This window comes from Henckelia pumila, chromosome 3, assembly GCF_033568475.1.
Source record: "Henckelia pumila isolate YLH828 chromosome 3, ASM3356847v2, whole genome shotgun sequence".
Classification (NCBI taxonomy): Eukaryota; Viridiplantae; Streptophyta; class Magnoliopsida; order Lamiales; family Gesneriaceae; genus Henckelia; species Henckelia pumila.
In genome coordinates, this window is record NC_133122.1 from 16,610,944 (window position 1) to 16,630,433 (window position 19,490).

Here is a 19,490-nt window from a genome sequence, read left to right on the forward strand (position 1 = left end):
AGTTCCAAAAACCCAACCCCATTCCTCTATATATATATTTGCCATGGATGTATTTATAATTATTAGCCATCTTCACTTGATCACTCTATTTTGCGGCACTAATTATTCACTAATAATACACTAAATGTCTAGGTTTTTAGTACTTTTTACGCTTCTCAATGTTGTCTTCCTTCATTCAGGCATTCTGTTAGGCAACGCAGACGATGAAAGTGCAAGAAAGGTACTGTTTTTCTTTGAGTCGAGTGCGGACTCGGCCGGCGGGGATCGCCAGTTCGGCTAGTCTCGATCGCCACCTGATTTGAGTTTATAGGTCCCTAGGAAAATTCTTGAAGTTGAGAATTATGTATTTGAGTGTACCTATAAGGCTATAACAGTATAGCTAGCCTAATAATTTATATTGAAATCATTATTACGATTTATATCATGTTAATTAAATTAAAAGTTTGGTGATCATAATATTAATATGGTTTTATATTTTTTTTTTTAAAAAAAATTATGCCGTAATCATATCTTGATTATTACAGCCTTACATCGTTTACATGGGAGCATTGCCAGAGGAGAGAATGTCTGTTTCTTTATCAGACATTCACCACACTCTACTTTCAGATGTCATTGGAGAGTATGAAAATTCTATAATACAATATGCTTTATATTATGAAGACTTGACAACCAAACGAGTTTGATATCAACATATATGGTGTGATTTCAGTGAAGCAATAGCTAAAAACTCCAAGATTCATAGCTATGGAAGGAGTTTTAATGGATTTGTGGCAAGACTATTGCCACATGAAGCCGAATTATTGTCCGGTATATGAATGGTTATGGAGATTTTCTTTCTTCTGGTTCTTTAAATCGTTTTTCAAAACTGAATTTCCTGGATTTGTTCTGTTTCACAGAGAAAGAAAGCGTCGTTTCGGTATTTCAGAGCCGAAGGCGGCAGCTGCTGACAACAAGAACATGGGATTTTCTTGGAATGCCAGAGAATGTGAGGAGAAGACATGATTGTGAGAGCGATATCATAGTTGGTCTTCTTGATACAGGTTGGTGGAATTTGGTGTTTACTCAAAATTTTCCATTTTTAATGAACTATGTATGTGTTGATTTCTGATTATTTCTTTCTCGTTTCAGGAATATGGCTGATTCCCCAAGTTTCAATGACAAGGGGTATGGGCCTCCCCCTGCTAAATGGAAGGGGAAATGTGTCAAAGGTGTGAACTTCACCGGTTGCAACAAGTGAGTATATATAATTTTCAAAGATTTTGGACTATGAGGATGGACCTAGCTATTTGGTGTCGTCCATCGCGTCCTCTAACGAGATATGTACTGATTTAATAATGCATACACCACCCCACCAAATCAAACTATATGAGATCATGTTCAACTTATATGGTAGCTAGGTTCATCGCGTAGGACTAAACGCTCGTCGTAGTACTTACGTTTGGTATGACACAAACTGCATGAATGAATTCTTGTTGAACTAGCTTCTAGTGACAGTTAAGTGTAGTCAATCTATGCTCCTCCCAAACATTCCACCAGTACTTAGTATTTATGAGTTGATCTTGTTTGACAACGGCAGCAAAGTCATTGGTGCACGGGCCTTCGATCTTACAAACATGGTTCCACCAAATGAAACTACTCCGTTAGACACGGACGGCCATGGGACTCACACTTCCTCGACCGCAGCCGGCATATCAGTGAGACGTGCAAGTTTATTTGGCGTAGCAGAAGGCACGGCACGAGGTGGGGTGCCATCTGGCCGAATAGCAATGTATAAAGTGTGTTGGGACGAAGGCTGCGATGACTCGGACATTCTAGCAGCGTTTGATGCAGCGATTGTTGATGGAGTGGACATCATATCAGTATCCTTAGGGGGAGATGTCTCCAGTTACTTGGATGATTCTATAGCCATCGGATCATTCCACGGCTCGGAGAAGGGGATCCTGACCGTCTGTGCGGCTGGAAACGAAGGGCCTTATTTATGGACGGTCCACAATGTGGCTCCATGGGTCTTGACAGTGGCTGCTAGCTCCATAGATAGGAAGTTTGTCACAGATGTCAAGTTGGGAAACGGACAAAAGTTTATTGTATGTTTCATATTTTCCTTATTTCTTTCTTTGTTTTTTCATTTGCTCGAATCCTAACACATCTGATACTGCTTTTTCTGATGTTGTTTCTTGACAGGGGACTTCGCTTAATACAATTTCTCCAAAAAAGAGATTTTATCCTTTAACAAATGGAGCCCTTGCTCGAAACACCAGTCATTTTGAAGCTGGAAATGCCAGGTTTCTCAATACTAACTGAATCTTCATTTTATGTCTATACCATGACTATCTTTTGTTTTCACCTTAACATTTATCATCTTCTTTGGCAGTGCATGCAAATATGAGACGCTAGACGCGAGTAAAGTGAAAGGAAAGATCGTGTTTTGCCAGGGAGTTGGGGGTAATATTATCGTTCACGCATTAGGCGCCATAGGCACCATCATGACTGATGATTATACTGAAGACACGATGTTTGTTGAGAACAATCCATTAAGTTATGTCAGTGTTCAGGAAGGCCTAAAGATTGATAAATACATAAACTCCTCGCGGTGAGAGCATACTATGTAATATAACAGCCGAGAGATTATACTATATATTTTGATCTTTACATAATTTTGGTGTAATAGATCGCCTCACGGTGTTATATACAAATCAAGAACGATCAAAAATGCTGCACCATTTATAGCTTCGTTTTCATCTAGAGGATCCCAAGAAATAAGTTCTCACGTGCTCAAGGTAAGAAGGATATTGAGAATTTCTGGTTTTGTTTTTGTTGAGGTATGTTGTTACATGTGATTTTTTACATGTAGCCTGATATTACTGCTCCTGGAATCGACATATTAGCTGCATACACAAAGTTTGCCACAGTAACAGAACATCGAGGCGATACTCGAATTTCAAAATTCAACATAATATCAGGAACTTCAATGGCTTGCCCTCATGTTTCCGGTGCTGCAGCCTATGTCAAATCTTTTCATCCGAATTGGTCGCCCGCCGCCATCAAATCTGCTCTGATGACCACCGGTAATCTTTCATTTCGTCGACTGGCATACTTTCTTTCCATTGCACCTAAACATATAAAGCTAATGCACAATTCAATTCAAATCTTTGAAGAGCATCTACTTTTTCTTCTCCTCTTGCTGATATGTGAACTTATTTCTGCAGCTACACAAATGAGGGCAACGCCACTGGGGGCCGCGTTATCCTCAGGCTCGGGGCAGATTCATCCAAGGGCAGCATTACATCCCGGTCTGATTTACGACATTGATACTGAAGAATACATCAGCTTCATATGCAAAGAGGGGTACAACAACACAGCCGTTGCACTAATAACAGGAAACAAGAAGTACAATTGTTCCAACGTCTGCCGAGCGAAAGGAGACGACGGGATCAACTACCCTTCGATACATACACAGCTCGACAAAAATGTGACAGAATTTTCAGCTGTGTTCTATCGAACAGTGACTCACGTCGAAGATTGTAAAGCAGTGTACAAGGCCAAAGTCAGGTCGCCGAAGGGTCTTTCGATCAAAGTGATTCCAGACATTTTGAGGTTCGATGAAAGTAATGAGAAGAAGTCTTTCAAGGTGAGTTTGAGTGGAAGATTCCTGGACAAGAAGACATGGTACCTCTCTGGATCATTGGAGTGGTGGAGTGATTCTAAACATAATGTTAGAAGCCTCATTCTTGTTTACAGGGATACATATGATGATTAGGACATTGTTAATTTTTCCACTTTTTATTTTCATGTAAATGGTCTTCTTTCGTTTTGTGCTTCTTAAATTTATGCTAATGTTAGGAGTGCTCTTTTGTGAAGTAGTACCAATAACCATAAAAGGCTCTTTTGTAATGTAGTATCAATACTAGGGAGATAATTTTGTAAATAATAAAATAAATAAATATTGGGGGAAAAAACATTTTTTTAAAAAAAATTCAGATTCTGATAATATAATATGATCACACACATCTAAAAGCTGAAATATCATAGATGCTGCATTTAAAAATGCTTTGTCAAGGATTATATGAACATTACACACTGTAACAGAACGTTGCAGCAGCCAAGGACCAAACTCGAGCTGAAATTACAGGTCCAAATTCAAGAACTTGCCGTGTCGTCAGTATTAAGACTCAACACGTGCAGAAGGAGAAAGCAGAGCACCGAGCCTTCTGGGGGTCGGTAATGAAGAGCATGGTCGCGGAGACAGGTTAGTGAGTTCCAATGCCTGTAACCTCAACTCCACAGGATAATCAGCAACACAACCAATCCGGGGGCCAGCTCCAGTAGACCATTTGATCGATAGCTGATGGCCCAATTGATATGACTTTGCAACATTCTTGGAGTTGATCCTTTCAAGAATTGCCGTTTTGGGAACGTCGGCTTTGGGGCTCTGGAGACCACCGGAGAGTGTCCTCTTGTAATCAGTTCTAACTTCAGGACGAATAGGTTTGGCTGTTTCGGGAGACAGGTTGTTCTCCTCAATTGGAATATCAGATGGAACTGATTCTGAAGGTAGAGAAACTTCAGGCACCGCCGCCTCGTCTTTTGCCCTCTTACTGTAATCAGAATAGTCATAGTCTTCGTTTGCCTTCCGTATCTGATAAAAGAGGAAATGGAACAAGAATATAAGGCGAAAAACTAAAAGCAGAATTACAAGTGGAACGATTGTTAGCCAGAAAGGTATATCAAAGCGAGAGAATGCATGAGAATGGGAAGCCTCCATGGTGATACAGAGATAGATCGTGTTCTAGTTATATCAACTTAATTACGCAAAATCTGAAGCAATTTATAGACGCATCTTGCCTCCAATATATAAGAATAAGTAGTTTTTTTTCCAACAATGTGTCGTTGATTGCATAGGTTCATCCAAAAAATAGAGAATGTGTTTCTTCATAGGGCTAGTTAAAGAGATGTGTGCTGACATAGGTTAAGTGAATAGTAAGTCAGGGAAAATGTAGTGATATACCTCGACTTCTTCTAGATTGACTCCATTTTCCCCGAGAAAGGATAAAAAACAATCCAGGCTCTCATCAGTTGGTTTATAGTGTCCACTGTAAGGTGAGATACACTGAAGAGCACAAAGCGTGATCATGTTAGATCGAAATCATTGAATAATCTTACATCAGTGCAACAATAAAATTAGAAAGCTACAGCTTCTCCTCGCATGTGAAATTTCTTAGATAGACATTTTACTGTGCGTATTTAGACAGAATGATGTATATAATTAAGAAATAGCAGAAGATTGACTTCAAGTGTTTGGGTTGTAGGTGACTTCCCTGATAGCGTCCCTAAACTCACAAGGACTCGAGAACAAACTTCAAGCAGTATGTTTGCACTAAGTTTACATAGTGATAAATCAGCTAACAAAAAAGGATGGAGAGATGAATCAATCGAATTTATCAGCACCACAATGTCTTTAAATGTTGATCAAATCATGTATCATAGTATTTGTCTGATTTGGCAGTATTGGGGACATCATAAGAGTGCAAGTTGATCTCTGTTTAGTCTTTACCGGAACACACGTGAAACTTTTAGAGAGGTGCATTTGGATGTAAATTCATGTCAAAACATCAGGGAACAATTTGATAACAACATCTCATATAGTACCTTAAGTATTCCATCCTCTGCCGCGAGCCTTCCAGCAGCTAGAGTAGCACCTCCAGCAAGAAAGCTTGAATGATGGAACAATCCTTTCTTTTTCTGGAGGCAAGTCAAGTACGAGAATGAAACATAACTTGCAAGAAATGGAGGATAAAGAAAAACATCAAATATGTGATAATGTGATTCTATCTGATAACCTGGCATTACCTCTCCAGCATAGAGTCTCTTGGTGGTGCCCATGACAAAGATCCATTTTGACCCAGGTGATCCTTCGTTTGTATCAAGAGGTTTATCGGTGAGTTTTTGCAATAGTTTACCGTCAACAACTACATATTCATAGTGTTCTCTCTCTTGCTGGCCAAAGCAAACATATAACCGTTAATTGGTATTACTGCTTGGAATGACTCAGATTTGCAAAATTAAGGCAAGACGCCATTTACTATAATTGCATGGCTAAATTGTGATCACAGTTCTAAATATATCTGCATTATGATTGTTTGAGCTTCTGCAAAATGGGGAAAATCCTAAAAGAAAACAAGTTTCTCAATACAAACTAACCAAAATCTTGGTCACCTACCGGTCCGAGATATTTGATACATTGCTGGCGAAGCTTTGATCTAGGGCACTCTTTAAGATCAACCTCTTTGCCATCTCCAAGATCCAACCTGCATAAAACAAAGAGTGCTGAGATCTCGACCTGCCTTTAAATTAGACACCATCTAATCAAATAAAAATGATATATGATACGTCCAGCTTTAAAGCATCAAAACCACAGAAGATCAGAAAGCCATGAACTGAAAACCAATAAAAAATTCACCAATCTTCTCAACCTATATATTCATTTAATTAAGTAAAACTTTTCCGGATCATTAACAATTGCAGGTTGATATTTAGATAGTAACATGTAGACTTTGTTTTCTTCACTTTCTCCTGTACCACAAGAATTACACCGAGCTATCATATTTGACCACCTTTAAGTGGAGCACTATTGCACTACGATGGTGGCAATTTCAGGCCATTGATTCAAGCAAAAAAGTATTATAAACTAACAAGAAAGACATAAAAAATACAGATTTTTTTTCTCACCAGTAGAAGAAGGGCTGACCAGCATTACTTTTACACCACTCTTCATAGTAAATGTGTAAGCTGTGACCATATCGATGCCTAGGATCAATCTACACAGAAATACAACAGATAAAAAATGAAACAGGTTCGTAAAAAAGCATACCATTGTGAAAAAAGGGCCAAACAAAAATCTTAAGGACCGCGGATAAAATATTCCAAAAGACTGGAAAAAAAAACAAATTAAAGCACTCACAGCCTCTATCCAGTGCTGAAAGGCCAACTTTTGTGCCTTGGCATCTTTGGACAAACCTTTGCCTACCTGTTCCCATATTTTTAATAAGCACAATCACACAACAGGGTATAATTCATTGCTCTCATCCGTCTCTTTCTTTCGTAATAATATCCATTCTTTTATTTAATTTTTATTTAATATAAAAGCCATGGAAAACCAATCCGGTTCAAACCTTGGAAGCATTTAAAGTGACACGATTCCACCGCAACGCAGCACTCTCCGGCTTCAGGAAGTTGAAAAACGAGATTGTACTGTGATTTAATCTCGCGAAATCGATCGCCTGCCACCTTCAGATTCATCATGCAACGGGAGTTTAATAAAACAAACACTTTGCCGACAGAGTAAGCGTAAAAAAAAGTAACAAAATAAAGCACACATCACAATTCACAAATCACATGACTACGTGGTGTATATGTACAAAAAAGAAGAACATTTATTGCACTGGCGAAATGAATTAATCGTTGATCACCGAAAAGGCAAGCTCACCACAGCTCTTCTGCAACAACGGCGGAATCAGCCAACATGCGGCGAGTACGGTAGCTCCGGTAGACCTTCTGAACTTTCATAGCGGCGCTCCGGGGACATCTCTCCGGAGCCTCACATTCCACGCCGTCCTCCGCCGCCATGGGTTCCTGCAGCACCTCCGAGGATCCGGAGAGATCAGAGATCCGGAATTCGGAATAGTCTCTGAAGGAGAAGGCAGGAATGTTATCAAAAGTGGGGAGCGCGTGGGGTTGGACCTCCATTGAAAGAGTGGGAGGAGGAGCTTCAGAGAGAGAGATAGAGCTACTTCCCCGCTCATCATACCTGTCCTTTTTAACGTTGCACATGAGCGTGCACATCACTCGCCACCCCCTGCGATTCAAACTCCACTCGCCCACCTAGTGGTACACTTTATCCAATCGTTTTCTCTTTATTTTTCTTATTATTCAGTCATTTTTCCGGTTGAGGAGATGTTACTCGGGTACTACCTTGCGGGTGACGTGGTGGCTCATGATTGGTTAAAATTAATGGATTCCAAGTGGGACTCACTAATTTCAACCAATCATGGATTACACGTCACCCGCATGGTAGTGCCCTACGGGTGATATGTACTAAACCCATTTTTCTCATATAAATAGTACAGTTTAGTACTAAGTATAATGTAACATAATTATATTTATGAGACATGGTGTTCTTGATATAAAATTAATATTTTTTTATTGTTTGGATAGAATAGAATATATTTATTATTAAATTCATCCGTTAATAGGAGTTCTTGTGATATTATTAACGATTGATTTCATGTAAGCATAAGTGCAGTCCCTAATGCTAAATCTGAAGATTCAAAATTGGTGTGAATTTGTAAGATCCATAATAATATATGACGCCAAATTAAAATTGGATCTTTAAATATAATGTGATGATACTATTTTTATTTTAACATCTCTCATCAAGCAATATTAACACTAGTGTTGGTAGACATGTCATGCGTGTACATATTAAAATTTGTGTTCGTATAATTTTAGTGTAAAAAAAATTATTTTATTAGGGTATGATATTTATAGATTATGTATTATTTTATTGAGATAATTTAAACTTTGGGATGTAGTAAAGAGATGTTGGAGAAATACTGGGAAATGATTGAGATAATCACGAAAATTACTAATAAACTCACATAAAAAAGTTGAATAACAAATATTATTAATGGTAAAACTGTAACTTTGGTGTCACATTAACGAAAGGGTCGATGCTGGCAGACGGGTATTGTCCGTCCACCAACATCAAAGACTCAAAATCAATTGCATCTCATAATTAGCCTTCGTATGTTAATGTGGAAAAATTCGAAGCTATCCTTCGGGTGGATCAATACGTGCTACACTCAGGGTAGTGCCCAAAAACTGATCTGGATGGACCAGATCAGTTTGTAGATCAAATGATTTGATCTGTTGAGCTGATCTGGGCCATCCAGATCAGCTTGAGGGTGCTATCCTAAAAGTAGCATCGACTGAATTCCTTTGGGTAGCTACCCAAGGGTGCCAAAACTAAAAAACTTGTGGTTACATATATACTTTATTTTTGATGAAATTATTGTGTTTCTAATTGCATTTCACGTTTAATTCGTTTAGTCACCTTCGGATAGTCATAAATGTTTTCCCCTTTTAGTTATTATTATTATTATTATTATTATTCTTTTATAAAAGAAACCGAAATAAACTTTCAAACTTTCACGAAAATAATTGATCCTAATAAATTATATACATCGAACCTAATATGAGACGGTGTTTGCAAATGATTAAAAAAATGATTATAGACTTTCTGTTACAAAGTTTCCAAGCTTTGGTAAACAAAATCCATAATCACTTTTTTAAATATTTACAAATACTAACATAATATTTTTTAATATGATAAAAATTCTTTGAATTTGTTTCGGGAGAAATTAGAGCTGCATGGGAATAAATTGAAGACTCCATTTTGGGTTCATATTTTTTTTGTAATTTTAGAACCTACTAACAAAATATTATAAAAACTCACTCAAACATTACATTAACAAGTTAACTAAATTTATCTCTTTCGGCTCATGGTATTCTTGGATTAAGTATATGTTACGAGTCAAGTCGATAATGTTGTCTATACTAGGGGTGTAAACGAGCCGAGCTATTCGTGAGCAACTCGCGAGTAGCTCGGTCAAAGCTCGACTCGAGCTCGAGCTCAAGTAGTTCGAGCATACAATTGAGCTCGAGTCGAGCTTTGAAACTATGTGATCGAATAGCTCGCGAGCTACTCGATAAGCCACATATATATATATTAAAAAATAATATAAATATATATAAATATAAATATATATAATATTATATTATATTTATATATTAATTTATTTATAATATTTAATTTTATTTATTTTATTTATTATATTTATATATATATTTATTTTATAATATATATAATATAATATTTTATTTATTTATTTATTTATATATTTTTAATTTTTATATATATATAATATAAAAGCTCGAGCTCGAGCTCGAGTACTCAAACTACAACCGAGCTCGAGCTCGAGCTCATATTTTACTACTCGATCGAGCTCGAGCTCGAGCTCGAGTAGTGTGCTACTCGAGCTCGGTTCGGCTCGATAACACCCCTAATCTATACTCTATAGTCTAGCTAAGCCTAAATTTGCTTATTTTTTTTGTTCTATTTATAATGTAGTTTAGAAAAATAATGGATTCCCTTCTTGGTCACAAAAAATTATAATTCATATATAACCTTTCAGAATAATACAATTTTCATTCCTACAAATAAGAAAAAAAAGAAAGTTGACTAAAAGATTTTTGTAACTTGTTGATGAAATGTCCTTATTCGACAAAACACGATCTCATCATGAGACGAGTCGATATTAATGGTCCAACTTTCACGTATTGGTCTCGATAGTTTCCAACCAAATTTAAATAATGATTTAAAAATTGTTTCGGATCAAACTTGTTTTATTCCGTCATTTTAACAAAGTATGTCTATAGTTATTTATCCTAAACCACTTTCATTAACATCAACTGATACAAATAACCAAATATGTAGTGTTTTGAAATGATTTTGGGAAGCATTTTTGCTTTTCTTTCATAAAATTTTAAACTTTTGTGAAGGAAAAGCTCAAAATTACTTCCTAGAATCATTCCAAAACACTACAATAGCATTCGTCGAACCACTTTAATTTAAATGCAACAAAATATTTTTTATAAGGTCGATTAAATACTTGAGGATCGTCTGATTTATAGGAAGAGATAAATGGGTTATATATATAAGGAAAAATTGATTTTTTTGGTCCTGTATGTTTGTCACTTTGTGATTCAGTTCTTTATATTTTCAGATTTCAGTTTTAGTCCGTTATCTTTATTTTTTTGGAAATTTTAATCCTTTTTCCGACGTGACGCTGACGTAACACCAATTCAATGCTGACGTGGAGCTGACGTCTACAGTGCCACGTAAGTATTTTCGAATAAAAATGATCGAAATTGCCAAAAATCAGAACATGCAGGACTAAAACTAAAATGTGAAAACATAGAGGATCAAAATCGCAAAGTGACAAACATACATGACTAAATTTGCAATTTTTCCTATATATAATGATATGATAGAAATTGAAAGATAGATTGGAGTAATATAGTCATAAACATTTAGTATGCATTATTTTATATGCATTTAATTTGTATAATTATTTTGTTTACTTAATTAAGACTAACTATAGTATGTAACTTTTTTTAGTTACAATTTTTGTATCCAAACTGATCATAAAGCATACTCAAATGATTTCCATAAGAAGAATGACACATTCATCGGGAAAAAAAAACCGGAAGTCGAATTATTACATGCGCGGTGTTCTACATATGCCTTAACGATGGACCACACACTTCAAATGATATCATATATATGCTGTTACAAATTGACAAATGATTTCTTGTTACTCACATGAGTCCACTTTGGTGGGAATTAGCTAGTGTGGTTGACGTTAAAAGGTTTATGCCTAAATGAACCATAGAAAATTTATTGGAGAAAATGATAATTACGGAAACGTTTCATTCCACATTTTTATCATGTCACTAAAGGAGTGACGTATGTTTTGTGCGCGCATGTAAATATTTTTGTACAAAAATATATTGTAAGTTGAAAGTTGACTCAAAAGTTAAGAAAGTGGATTCCATTTTACCTTTGTGCGTGTCTCACGTGGTTAGAAAAAGGATTCGTGAGTTTTTGTGTCGGGGTGGGCATGTGTGTTTGCCTGTTTGGGCCATTGCATTTTATTAAAATTGTTTTTTCAACCTTATATGTTTGTTTTTATTGAGATTTTGTTATTCAAATATCAGTTTTCTCCAATTATAATTTTATTGTTTTTTTCATTTTTAATTTTTTCTCAGAACGCTGACGTGAAATCAATATTGATGATCACGTCAGTACTATGATACTATCAATAAAAAAATGACTAATATTGCCAAAAATAACAAAATTTATAAGAATAAAACTGAAATTTGATAACTTAAAGGACAAAAATCGCAATGCGACAAAATTATAAAACCAAAAAAAACATAGCTTTCACTTTTCCCTTATAATTAATCATTCTGAATTCAAAATTGGACTATTGTAGTGTTTGAATTGCTAAAAAAAATGCTTATGAGCTTTTAGTTCACAAAATTTGAAAATTTATGCAGGAAAAACTCAAAATTATTTATTGAAACAATTTCAAATACTACTTAAATATTGAAAAAGAAAATGAAGTCTATGTAATTGAGACGCCACGGGTATAAAATTTTGAATCTGTGAGTGAAAAATAATCTAACACAATGAGTGCTTTAAAGTTCAAAGCTGAAATTAATAATGGCTTGTGATTTTCATAGTCTAGTAGAGCAAAACGAAAACATTAATTAATTACTCACGGCATCATTACTTCTTAGTGTCCTTATCAAGAAAGTGAGTGATGGTGTTATTCTGATTAATGATCACATTTAAAGACTCAATTAATTCTAGTCTCCGAAAAATCAAAAGACCCAGGATGGGACACCCTTTTTTATGGACATGATTTTATTATATAATACTTGTAAGTTGTAATTATTAAGTGTTCCACAAGAAGTTGGTTATATTATCTTTTTGTTTATGGTATTTTTTTAAAAAAATATTTTTTGAAGTACATAAAGGCATGTATAATGTATTTATTTTATTTATAACCATGCCAATTAAGATATATGGGATTTTTTTATTTTCGTGTGTAAAGTAATTCTAAATTTTAGAATATACTATACTTTTTTGACGGAGAATATACTACATATAGATATAATATAATAACAAAATTGTGTTTGCAGTGGTATAAAAATAAAAATTTTATATGAAAATGGGAAATAGGATGAGATTTACTCTTCCAAAATAAGTTTAAATGGTTTATTCTTGCTTTTTTATATATATAAAAAATGAAAATGTTTTTCGAGCATTAAAAAAAACACAGCCCATCGAGTTTGACTCTATATCTGGAATGTTTTTGACTACTGACTACTCGTATTTATGTGTTTAGATTAGATTCAAATGGAAAATCTTTGACGCAAATTATTAGAAAATATAAACAATCTTTATCAAAAGAAAAAAGAAAGAAATAAAATTAAATAAAATAAAATACATAAATCAGTCTATTAGATCGATCCTTGAAATAATATATTAATATTTTAAATATATATACATATATAGCATTGTTACTTTTATTTTATTTTAGTATTAAATGGAAGAGGAATCCAGATCCTAGCTTTTCTATTTTTAAGAGAGGCTATGTCATCAAATGATTAGGTTCTTACTATAATTAATCCCTTTATACATAATTCTGTTGCGAAAATCCTTTTTTTACCCCTACAAATCCTTTTAGCCATTCAAACTCCATTTGAACCAATACCTTAAAAATATTGTTTTATGTTTTATAAGCAACACAAACTCAAAATATGTCTTTGAACAAGTTTCTTGTAATATATTTTTGAAAATGTATTTAAAAAATGTTATCCAAGTACAATTCTCAAAGAACAGTTGTGATGCGTTTTTTATATTTTTAGAATTGACGGTAATGATAAAATAAAAAAAAAACATTACTTTTCAATTGTAAAACGTTTTTTTTAAATAGTTGTTCAAACACATATTATTATTTAAACAACTTCTAAAATATTTTATAAAAACATTTTAAAAATACTTGTTTGAACTCAATTCAAGTTTTTATCAACTATTTTTATCAACTATTAATTACAAAGATATAAAGCACCTAAGATAAATCTGTGGACAGTGCTAGGGGATGTGGTGTGCCAACAACCAAGTACCAATAATGCAAGATTTAAAGGAGAAAAACGACAAATTTTATTTTTCAAGAAAATACAAGCATCTTCGGGTATCACCATCACATGATTTGTCCAAATCTCTTCACTAAAAATTAGATGTGACATTACCAGCAAACATATTCCATAAATCATTGGACAAGCCAACCAAGATACATCAAGAAAATACCTTAAACTTTATGAGCAAATGAGAGACCCTCTGTAGCTAGTTGATCCAAACTATCAACCGAAGGCTGTACCCTAGCAAGATTGGCCAAAGCCTTGTTTTCATCCGGGGTACCACCTTCCAAGAACGCCCCGACAAGTTTTCCATCTTTGATCCAGAACGTCCCAAACTTGTGAGTTGGAGATGTTGGGTTGTTGTCTCCAAACAGCACGGAGTCACCGACGTTGTCACCATAGAATTGCCATGACAGGTCAAACGCGCGGGAATAAAAGTATGGGAGATAATCATACACGTCGATTGATGTTTTTTGTTCACTTGCAAAAATTGCCTGAAGAATAGTATGTGAGACACAGTTTTGTGTTACAAGGAATCTTGAATAACAGAATAACAAATATTTCAACAATCAGTCTGTGTCTAAGCGTTCACAGATAGTTGCAAGTAGGATCTGGGGATTTTGTTGTCTGATATCATTAATAAGAAAATTTTGAGGATTTAATTTATTTTTAAAAAAACACATAAAAACATCTTGTGGGACGCACCTTTACGGCTTGTTCAGCAGATTTACGAGCATGATCAACGTGTTCGACTCTTCTGATATCATTAAACAACTTCATGGGGAATGTGGCAACATCACCCACAGCATACACATCAGGATCACTGGTTCTGAAGAAGCCATCAGTCTGCAGGTAAAAGATCAAACGTGGTAAAACTCATTATCACTACTTGAACAATGAACACAATCGAATACTTGCAGCACAACGTGCTGGGTTGTGAAAAATTTTAAGTACAAAAGGCCATCGTGCCCCAGATTCGATAAAAGTTGGAGATTCGCCTCTCCAGTTTTTTGATATCTTAATATGAATATAGAAAGCAGAACATTCCACAAGCGTTTGTGGACACCTCCAAAGAACAAAGTTATCTTCTAAAAATGTGAATTGTAAGTTCTACAAAATAATGATTGATTTATGTATGTCCAAGAAACAATCAAACCACTCATCCTCAAACCCTTTGGAGGCAGTTTTTTAAAAAGGCCCTACAGTGTATCTTCTATAAACATAGCCATTTCCTATTTTTCAAAACATAGAGGGCTGTTTTTAGAAACAAAACACACGGTTGGTCCATCGACCCTAATTTCCTCAATTCTTTTGGGTGATTCTTGTATATCAGTATATATCTCGTCAATTTCAGAATATTTAAGTATGACCTTACATAATATCATTAACATCAACTGAGAAGTGGAAATTTTTTAACATGAACAAACAAGATAACAAGAGTGTCTGTGTGGCCAGTTTAGGACATAAAAGTAAAGTTGCACACCTTAATTCCTCCTTTCTCCTCTTCAAGTTGGCCCTTGAATAGGTTAATAAGTGGCCTTCCACCTACACCAACGACAACAATATCTGCTTCTAAGACCCGACCATCTTTAAGTTTTACCTCTGTAACCTGAATGATGAGATCAAATTTCACCTGGCATTAGCCCGTGATCTACAGCATAATTAATCAGCAAAGAGAGATGTTTGGTGTAACTCCAAGAACTCACCTCACCATCCCCATTAGAGCTAAATCCAACAGCTACAGTGCCCTTTATAATTTGGACTCCCTTGTTTGCATAATAACCTTCATAGAAGGCAGCTATGCCAGATGTGAATAGCCTAGGCACTGTAAAGACAGTCGACGGTGGCCCCCCACATAAGAGTAATAATAGAATATATCAAATGACTTGAAAGTTTGAAATTTGCAACATATTTTAACTTACTGCACCAAGGTTCTGGATAAACCATTGTGACGTCAATATCATTGATCCTCAGAGCTGCACTTAGCTCAAGACCAATGTAGCCGCCACCAACAATAACTGCCTTTTTATTTTTCTCCACTTTGATTGCTTCTACAAGTTCATCAGCATCGATAATTTCTCTCAAATAAAAGATATTTTTGGCATCAGCACCCTGTACACCAAAGTCCGTCAACCTAATAACCTGACCAAAATAAAGTATATAATCAGAACACACCAGCTATAAAATAATAACCAAAGGGGGAAAATAAAAATTTGGAGAAAATAATTCTCACGCTAGATCCTGTTGCAATAATCAGCATTTCATATTTAAAAGTTTCACCAGCAGCACTGGTAAGAGTTTTTGAAGCAAGATCTGCTTTGACTATTTCCGTGCTAAGGATCAAAGATATTCCTGTAAAAGCATAGAACATAAAGCTTTAGAAGGGATGTAACAGGCAAAATTTTCAGGGAGATTTGAGTAATGAACCCCATTGAAACACCTTCAAAAGATATCCAATGTTCGCAGGTATTTTCAGAGGCAAGTGTTTAAAGGAACTACCTTTCTCAGAGTACCACTCGGGAAGGAGCCTCTCTCCTCCACTTCCGACGCATACATGAAAACCAGGAAGTCTTGCAGTTCCTGCCAGACACAAAATTAAGATGATTTCAGCTCTGTCAGATATATATGAGACGGGAAACATTTGGCAGTAAACAGATAAAATAAATGTGATGAGCATATGAAATCAAACTCAGTTTTGATTGAAATTCCCAAGTCTAATATACATTCCTCTCTTTGCTAAGAATAGTCAGTCGGGGAGTTCATTAGCTTCATAGCTCCTAGCTTAATTAATACTGGAAAGTAGCTCATAGCTCTCGGATATGTAGACACTCACTATTACATGCGTGTGTGTGTGTAATGACACCATTAGGTCTCGAGTCTTGACAAGAAGTCAAAACTGACACTCATTTCTGTGATGCACAAGTCACTTGTAAATTTTATTAGGCATGTGTTCCAGTATTTTTAGGTATTTTCACTTAACCAAGACAGAGTCAACCATTTCCCCATGACAAAGGACCTCAATTGACCATGGATAACAGAGTGACTGTAAACCAACTCACCCTGAGGAAATAAATATGCCTTGCTAAGTGCTGGGCGTTCATAAGGAGCCACCTGAAATCATCATTAAGAGTAGTAGAGTACACATAAATGTTTAGCACAGGGGGAAAAGCAATTATACCCAAGAAGTGCATCTAAAATTTCGCATATATACATTAGATGTAAGACCATAGAGGTAAGTAAGAAGTGAATACCAGCACCGACCAATACCCATTTTTGATAAAGATGATAAAAGAAACAAAGGTTAAAAAATTTACATCAACCATAGACATGAACTAACAGGAAACAGAGGTCAATAACTTATGCGAGCATGACTTCTTCCATGCTAGCCCAAGGCAGAGCCAGAATTTTGATTAGGAAAGAATAATTTTATGTGATAAAAATGTTATATAAACTGGTTAGCACGCTATCACAACTTGACAAGCTTTACAGATTAATATATTTCTGTAGATGGAATGGTTGTGAATGTAAATTTTGGCTCAGCACAAAGTGCTAAAAATAGAATAAAAATTCATTGACAAAATCAAGTGATTTTCAAGAGGATAAACAGGAAGTGCAATAATTTAAATCCTCTAACTTGGTAGATGAACAATTAACAAAGTTGTGTGTCTACTGTCTAGTATAGTTCAAGAACTTTTAGCGTGTGAATATGTGGATAACAAAGATGCAATCTGCTAGGAAAAAAACACATGTTTTATTAAATGACAACATCCAAAATGCCAGAAATAATTTGTAAGACTTAATCAAGAAAACTATTTTTTTATAGTCCAAACAAAAGGAAACAGTTAATGGCCAATGTTAAAGTGTGTCCTACATTATATATTAATTCTTTGAGCATGAAATTAAGAATTGAAAAGAATTGAAGATATCGCTCATACATCCAGGTTTATTTTACTTCATAAGGATGCAAGCCAGGTATTTAATTTTAGAGAGGAGATATTAAAGAACATTTTTTGTCCATCTTCTACCCTAACAAAAATTATTAACATTATTGCAGCACTGTTTTCCTGTTCTTTTTCCCAATAATTATAATGGGAAATAAGTTTTTTCTAGTAATTATAATGGAAAAAGAGACTTGACATGAAGCTTAGGGTATGTATATTCTGATGGCTTGTGGAAAATATGGTTTTCAAAAATATATTCTGGAATACAATGAGTGAAACATAATAATACTAGGACTAGGTGAATTGATAAGTTGGTGTACCGCTTCTTTGGAAATGATGGCCAGTTCTCCAGGTTTAACTCCCTGCTTAGAAAACTCCCTAGCAGCATATCCCTGCAAGCATAAACAAATGTCAATGCAGTGTCACATATTTTTAGGCAAATCCATATCACTGATAAATGGATATTACATTTTTTCCAAACCTATATCTGAAAACACAAGGTAGATATTATATGTGAGGAAATTTGGGACTATCATAGTCAGGCTAAACACTGAGCACTGCTGACAATATTTGGAAACAATAACTCCTCAAAGACAAAAAATAGTCCCACAAAAAGCCTTAACTTACAGACATCGCAGAAGAATTGACTGTACAAAACTCTTCGTTCATAAAAAAAATCTACCAAACATTCTTGAAAACGAGACAGATTTCAGAACTCCGTAAATTATTAACTATCGACCCACGAGAACTAGATGCCCATAAATAAATTGCACTCGAGCTTCAAAAGACGCTCTTATATTGAAGAAAAATTACTACGATTCATGTACCTTAATTCATTCTCCCCTGTCTGACATGAGGGTCAAAAAGGTTTTTCAGGAGACATCGGGAGCCTACTATTGCAGTTTTTTTTATTAAAGAGATTTAATAAAAGATCGGTTACAATAAAGTAATATCCCCTGAGAAAACATAATCCTCAAGTAATGTTACATAAAAGCAAAGAAAGTGAAAAGCTTTGCGCATAAACTACCGATGCATTTAGATTCAAAAAATAACAAACGGATCAAGATCTAGATAACCAGCAAAGTAAGAACGTATAATAACCAAAAAGAAACTGAACAAATAGCATTTACTAGCAAACGGTAGCAATTAACTCAACAAACGCATCATCTGTTCTCCATTTCAAATTGAAATTCATCATAATAAAAAGAAAACTAACAGCATAAACCCAGAAAACAACATAACCAAAAAGCATCATAAATCAGAATTCAATCACAACTCAAAAAAACACCAACACAAAACTCGAACAGAAGAACTGAGCTAAGGATCAATGAAAAGAATACTCACGGCAGCAACTCCACCACCTACGATCACATACTTGAACGCCTTATCCGCCATTGAATTGATTCAATCACCGATCGATCCTCAGTTCGCTCAATAATATATATCGCTTAGATTTTGGGAATTCTTTCTTTCAGTTTTTTGTTTTTTTTTTTGGCAAGAACAGTGGGAAAAGATATTTATATAGTTGGGAAGGGAGATTTGTATTGGTCGAAGGAGGCACCCAAAACAGTAGAATAGGTCATTGTGATGACTACACGTGGCGAGATATCAACCGTCAAAGTTGCTGACTTTGCAGTGGCCACGACAGAGATTAAAATTCTAAGGCTAAAACACGACTTTAATTTATGACAGCCTTGCCACCAATGTTGTCAATTAGAATTC

At 35.2% G+C, this 19,490-nt stretch overlaps 3 protein-coding genes across 3 annotated transcripts; 1 reads left to right on the plus strand and 2 right to left on the minus strand.

The window, feature by feature from the left end:
• The first annotated feature begins 124 nt into the window (after positions 1-124).
• LOC140888149 (subtilisin-like protease SBT4.15) lies at positions 125-3,757 on the plus strand. Its single transcript, XM_073295836.1, has 11 exons — positions 125-220; positions 525-619; positions 710-807; positions 897-1,044; positions 1,129-1,233; positions 1,577-2,084; positions 2,182-2,282; positions 2,372-2,590; positions 2,669-2,777; positions 2,852-3,065; positions 3,207-3,757. The coding sequence occupies exons 1-11, from the start codon at positions 125-127 to the stop codon at positions 3,755-3,757; spliced, it is 2,244 nt and encodes a 747-aa protein (XP_073151937.1).
• A 250-nt stretch (positions 3,758-4,007) lies between these two features.
• On the minus strand, positions 4,008-7,841 carry LOC140886910 (IQ domain-containing protein IQM3). The gene is made up of 9 exons (XM_073293820.1): positions 7,484-7,841; positions 7,170-7,284; positions 6,959-7,024; positions 6,727-6,815; positions 6,218-6,305; positions 5,848-5,994; positions 5,647-5,739; positions 5,006-5,107; positions 4,008-4,636 (listed from the first exon to the last, which is right to left on the minus strand). Exons 1-9 carry the CDS (start codon positions 7,837-7,839, stop codon positions 4,163-4,165), a joined length of 1,530 nt encoding a protein of 509 aa, XP_073149921.1. The 5' UTR covers positions 7,840-7,841; the 3' UTR covers positions 4,008-4,162.
• A 5,984-nt stretch (positions 7,842-13,825) lies between these two features.
• LOC140886543 (monodehydroascorbate reductase) lies at positions 13,826-19,271 on the minus strand. The gene is made up of 10 exons (XM_073293154.1): positions 19,113-19,271; positions 18,089-18,160; positions 16,887-16,938; positions 16,327-16,407; positions 16,061-16,179; positions 15,750-15,969; positions 15,534-15,652; positions 15,311-15,436; positions 14,533-14,673; positions 13,826-14,321 (listed from the first exon to the last, which is right to left on the minus strand). The coding sequence occupies exons 1-10, from the start codon at positions 19,161-19,163 to the stop codon at positions 13,998-14,000; spliced, it is 1,305 nt and encodes a 434-aa protein (XP_073149255.1). The 5' UTR covers positions 19,164-19,271; the 3' UTR covers positions 13,826-13,997.
• Positions 19,272-19,490: the final 219 nt, after the last annotated feature.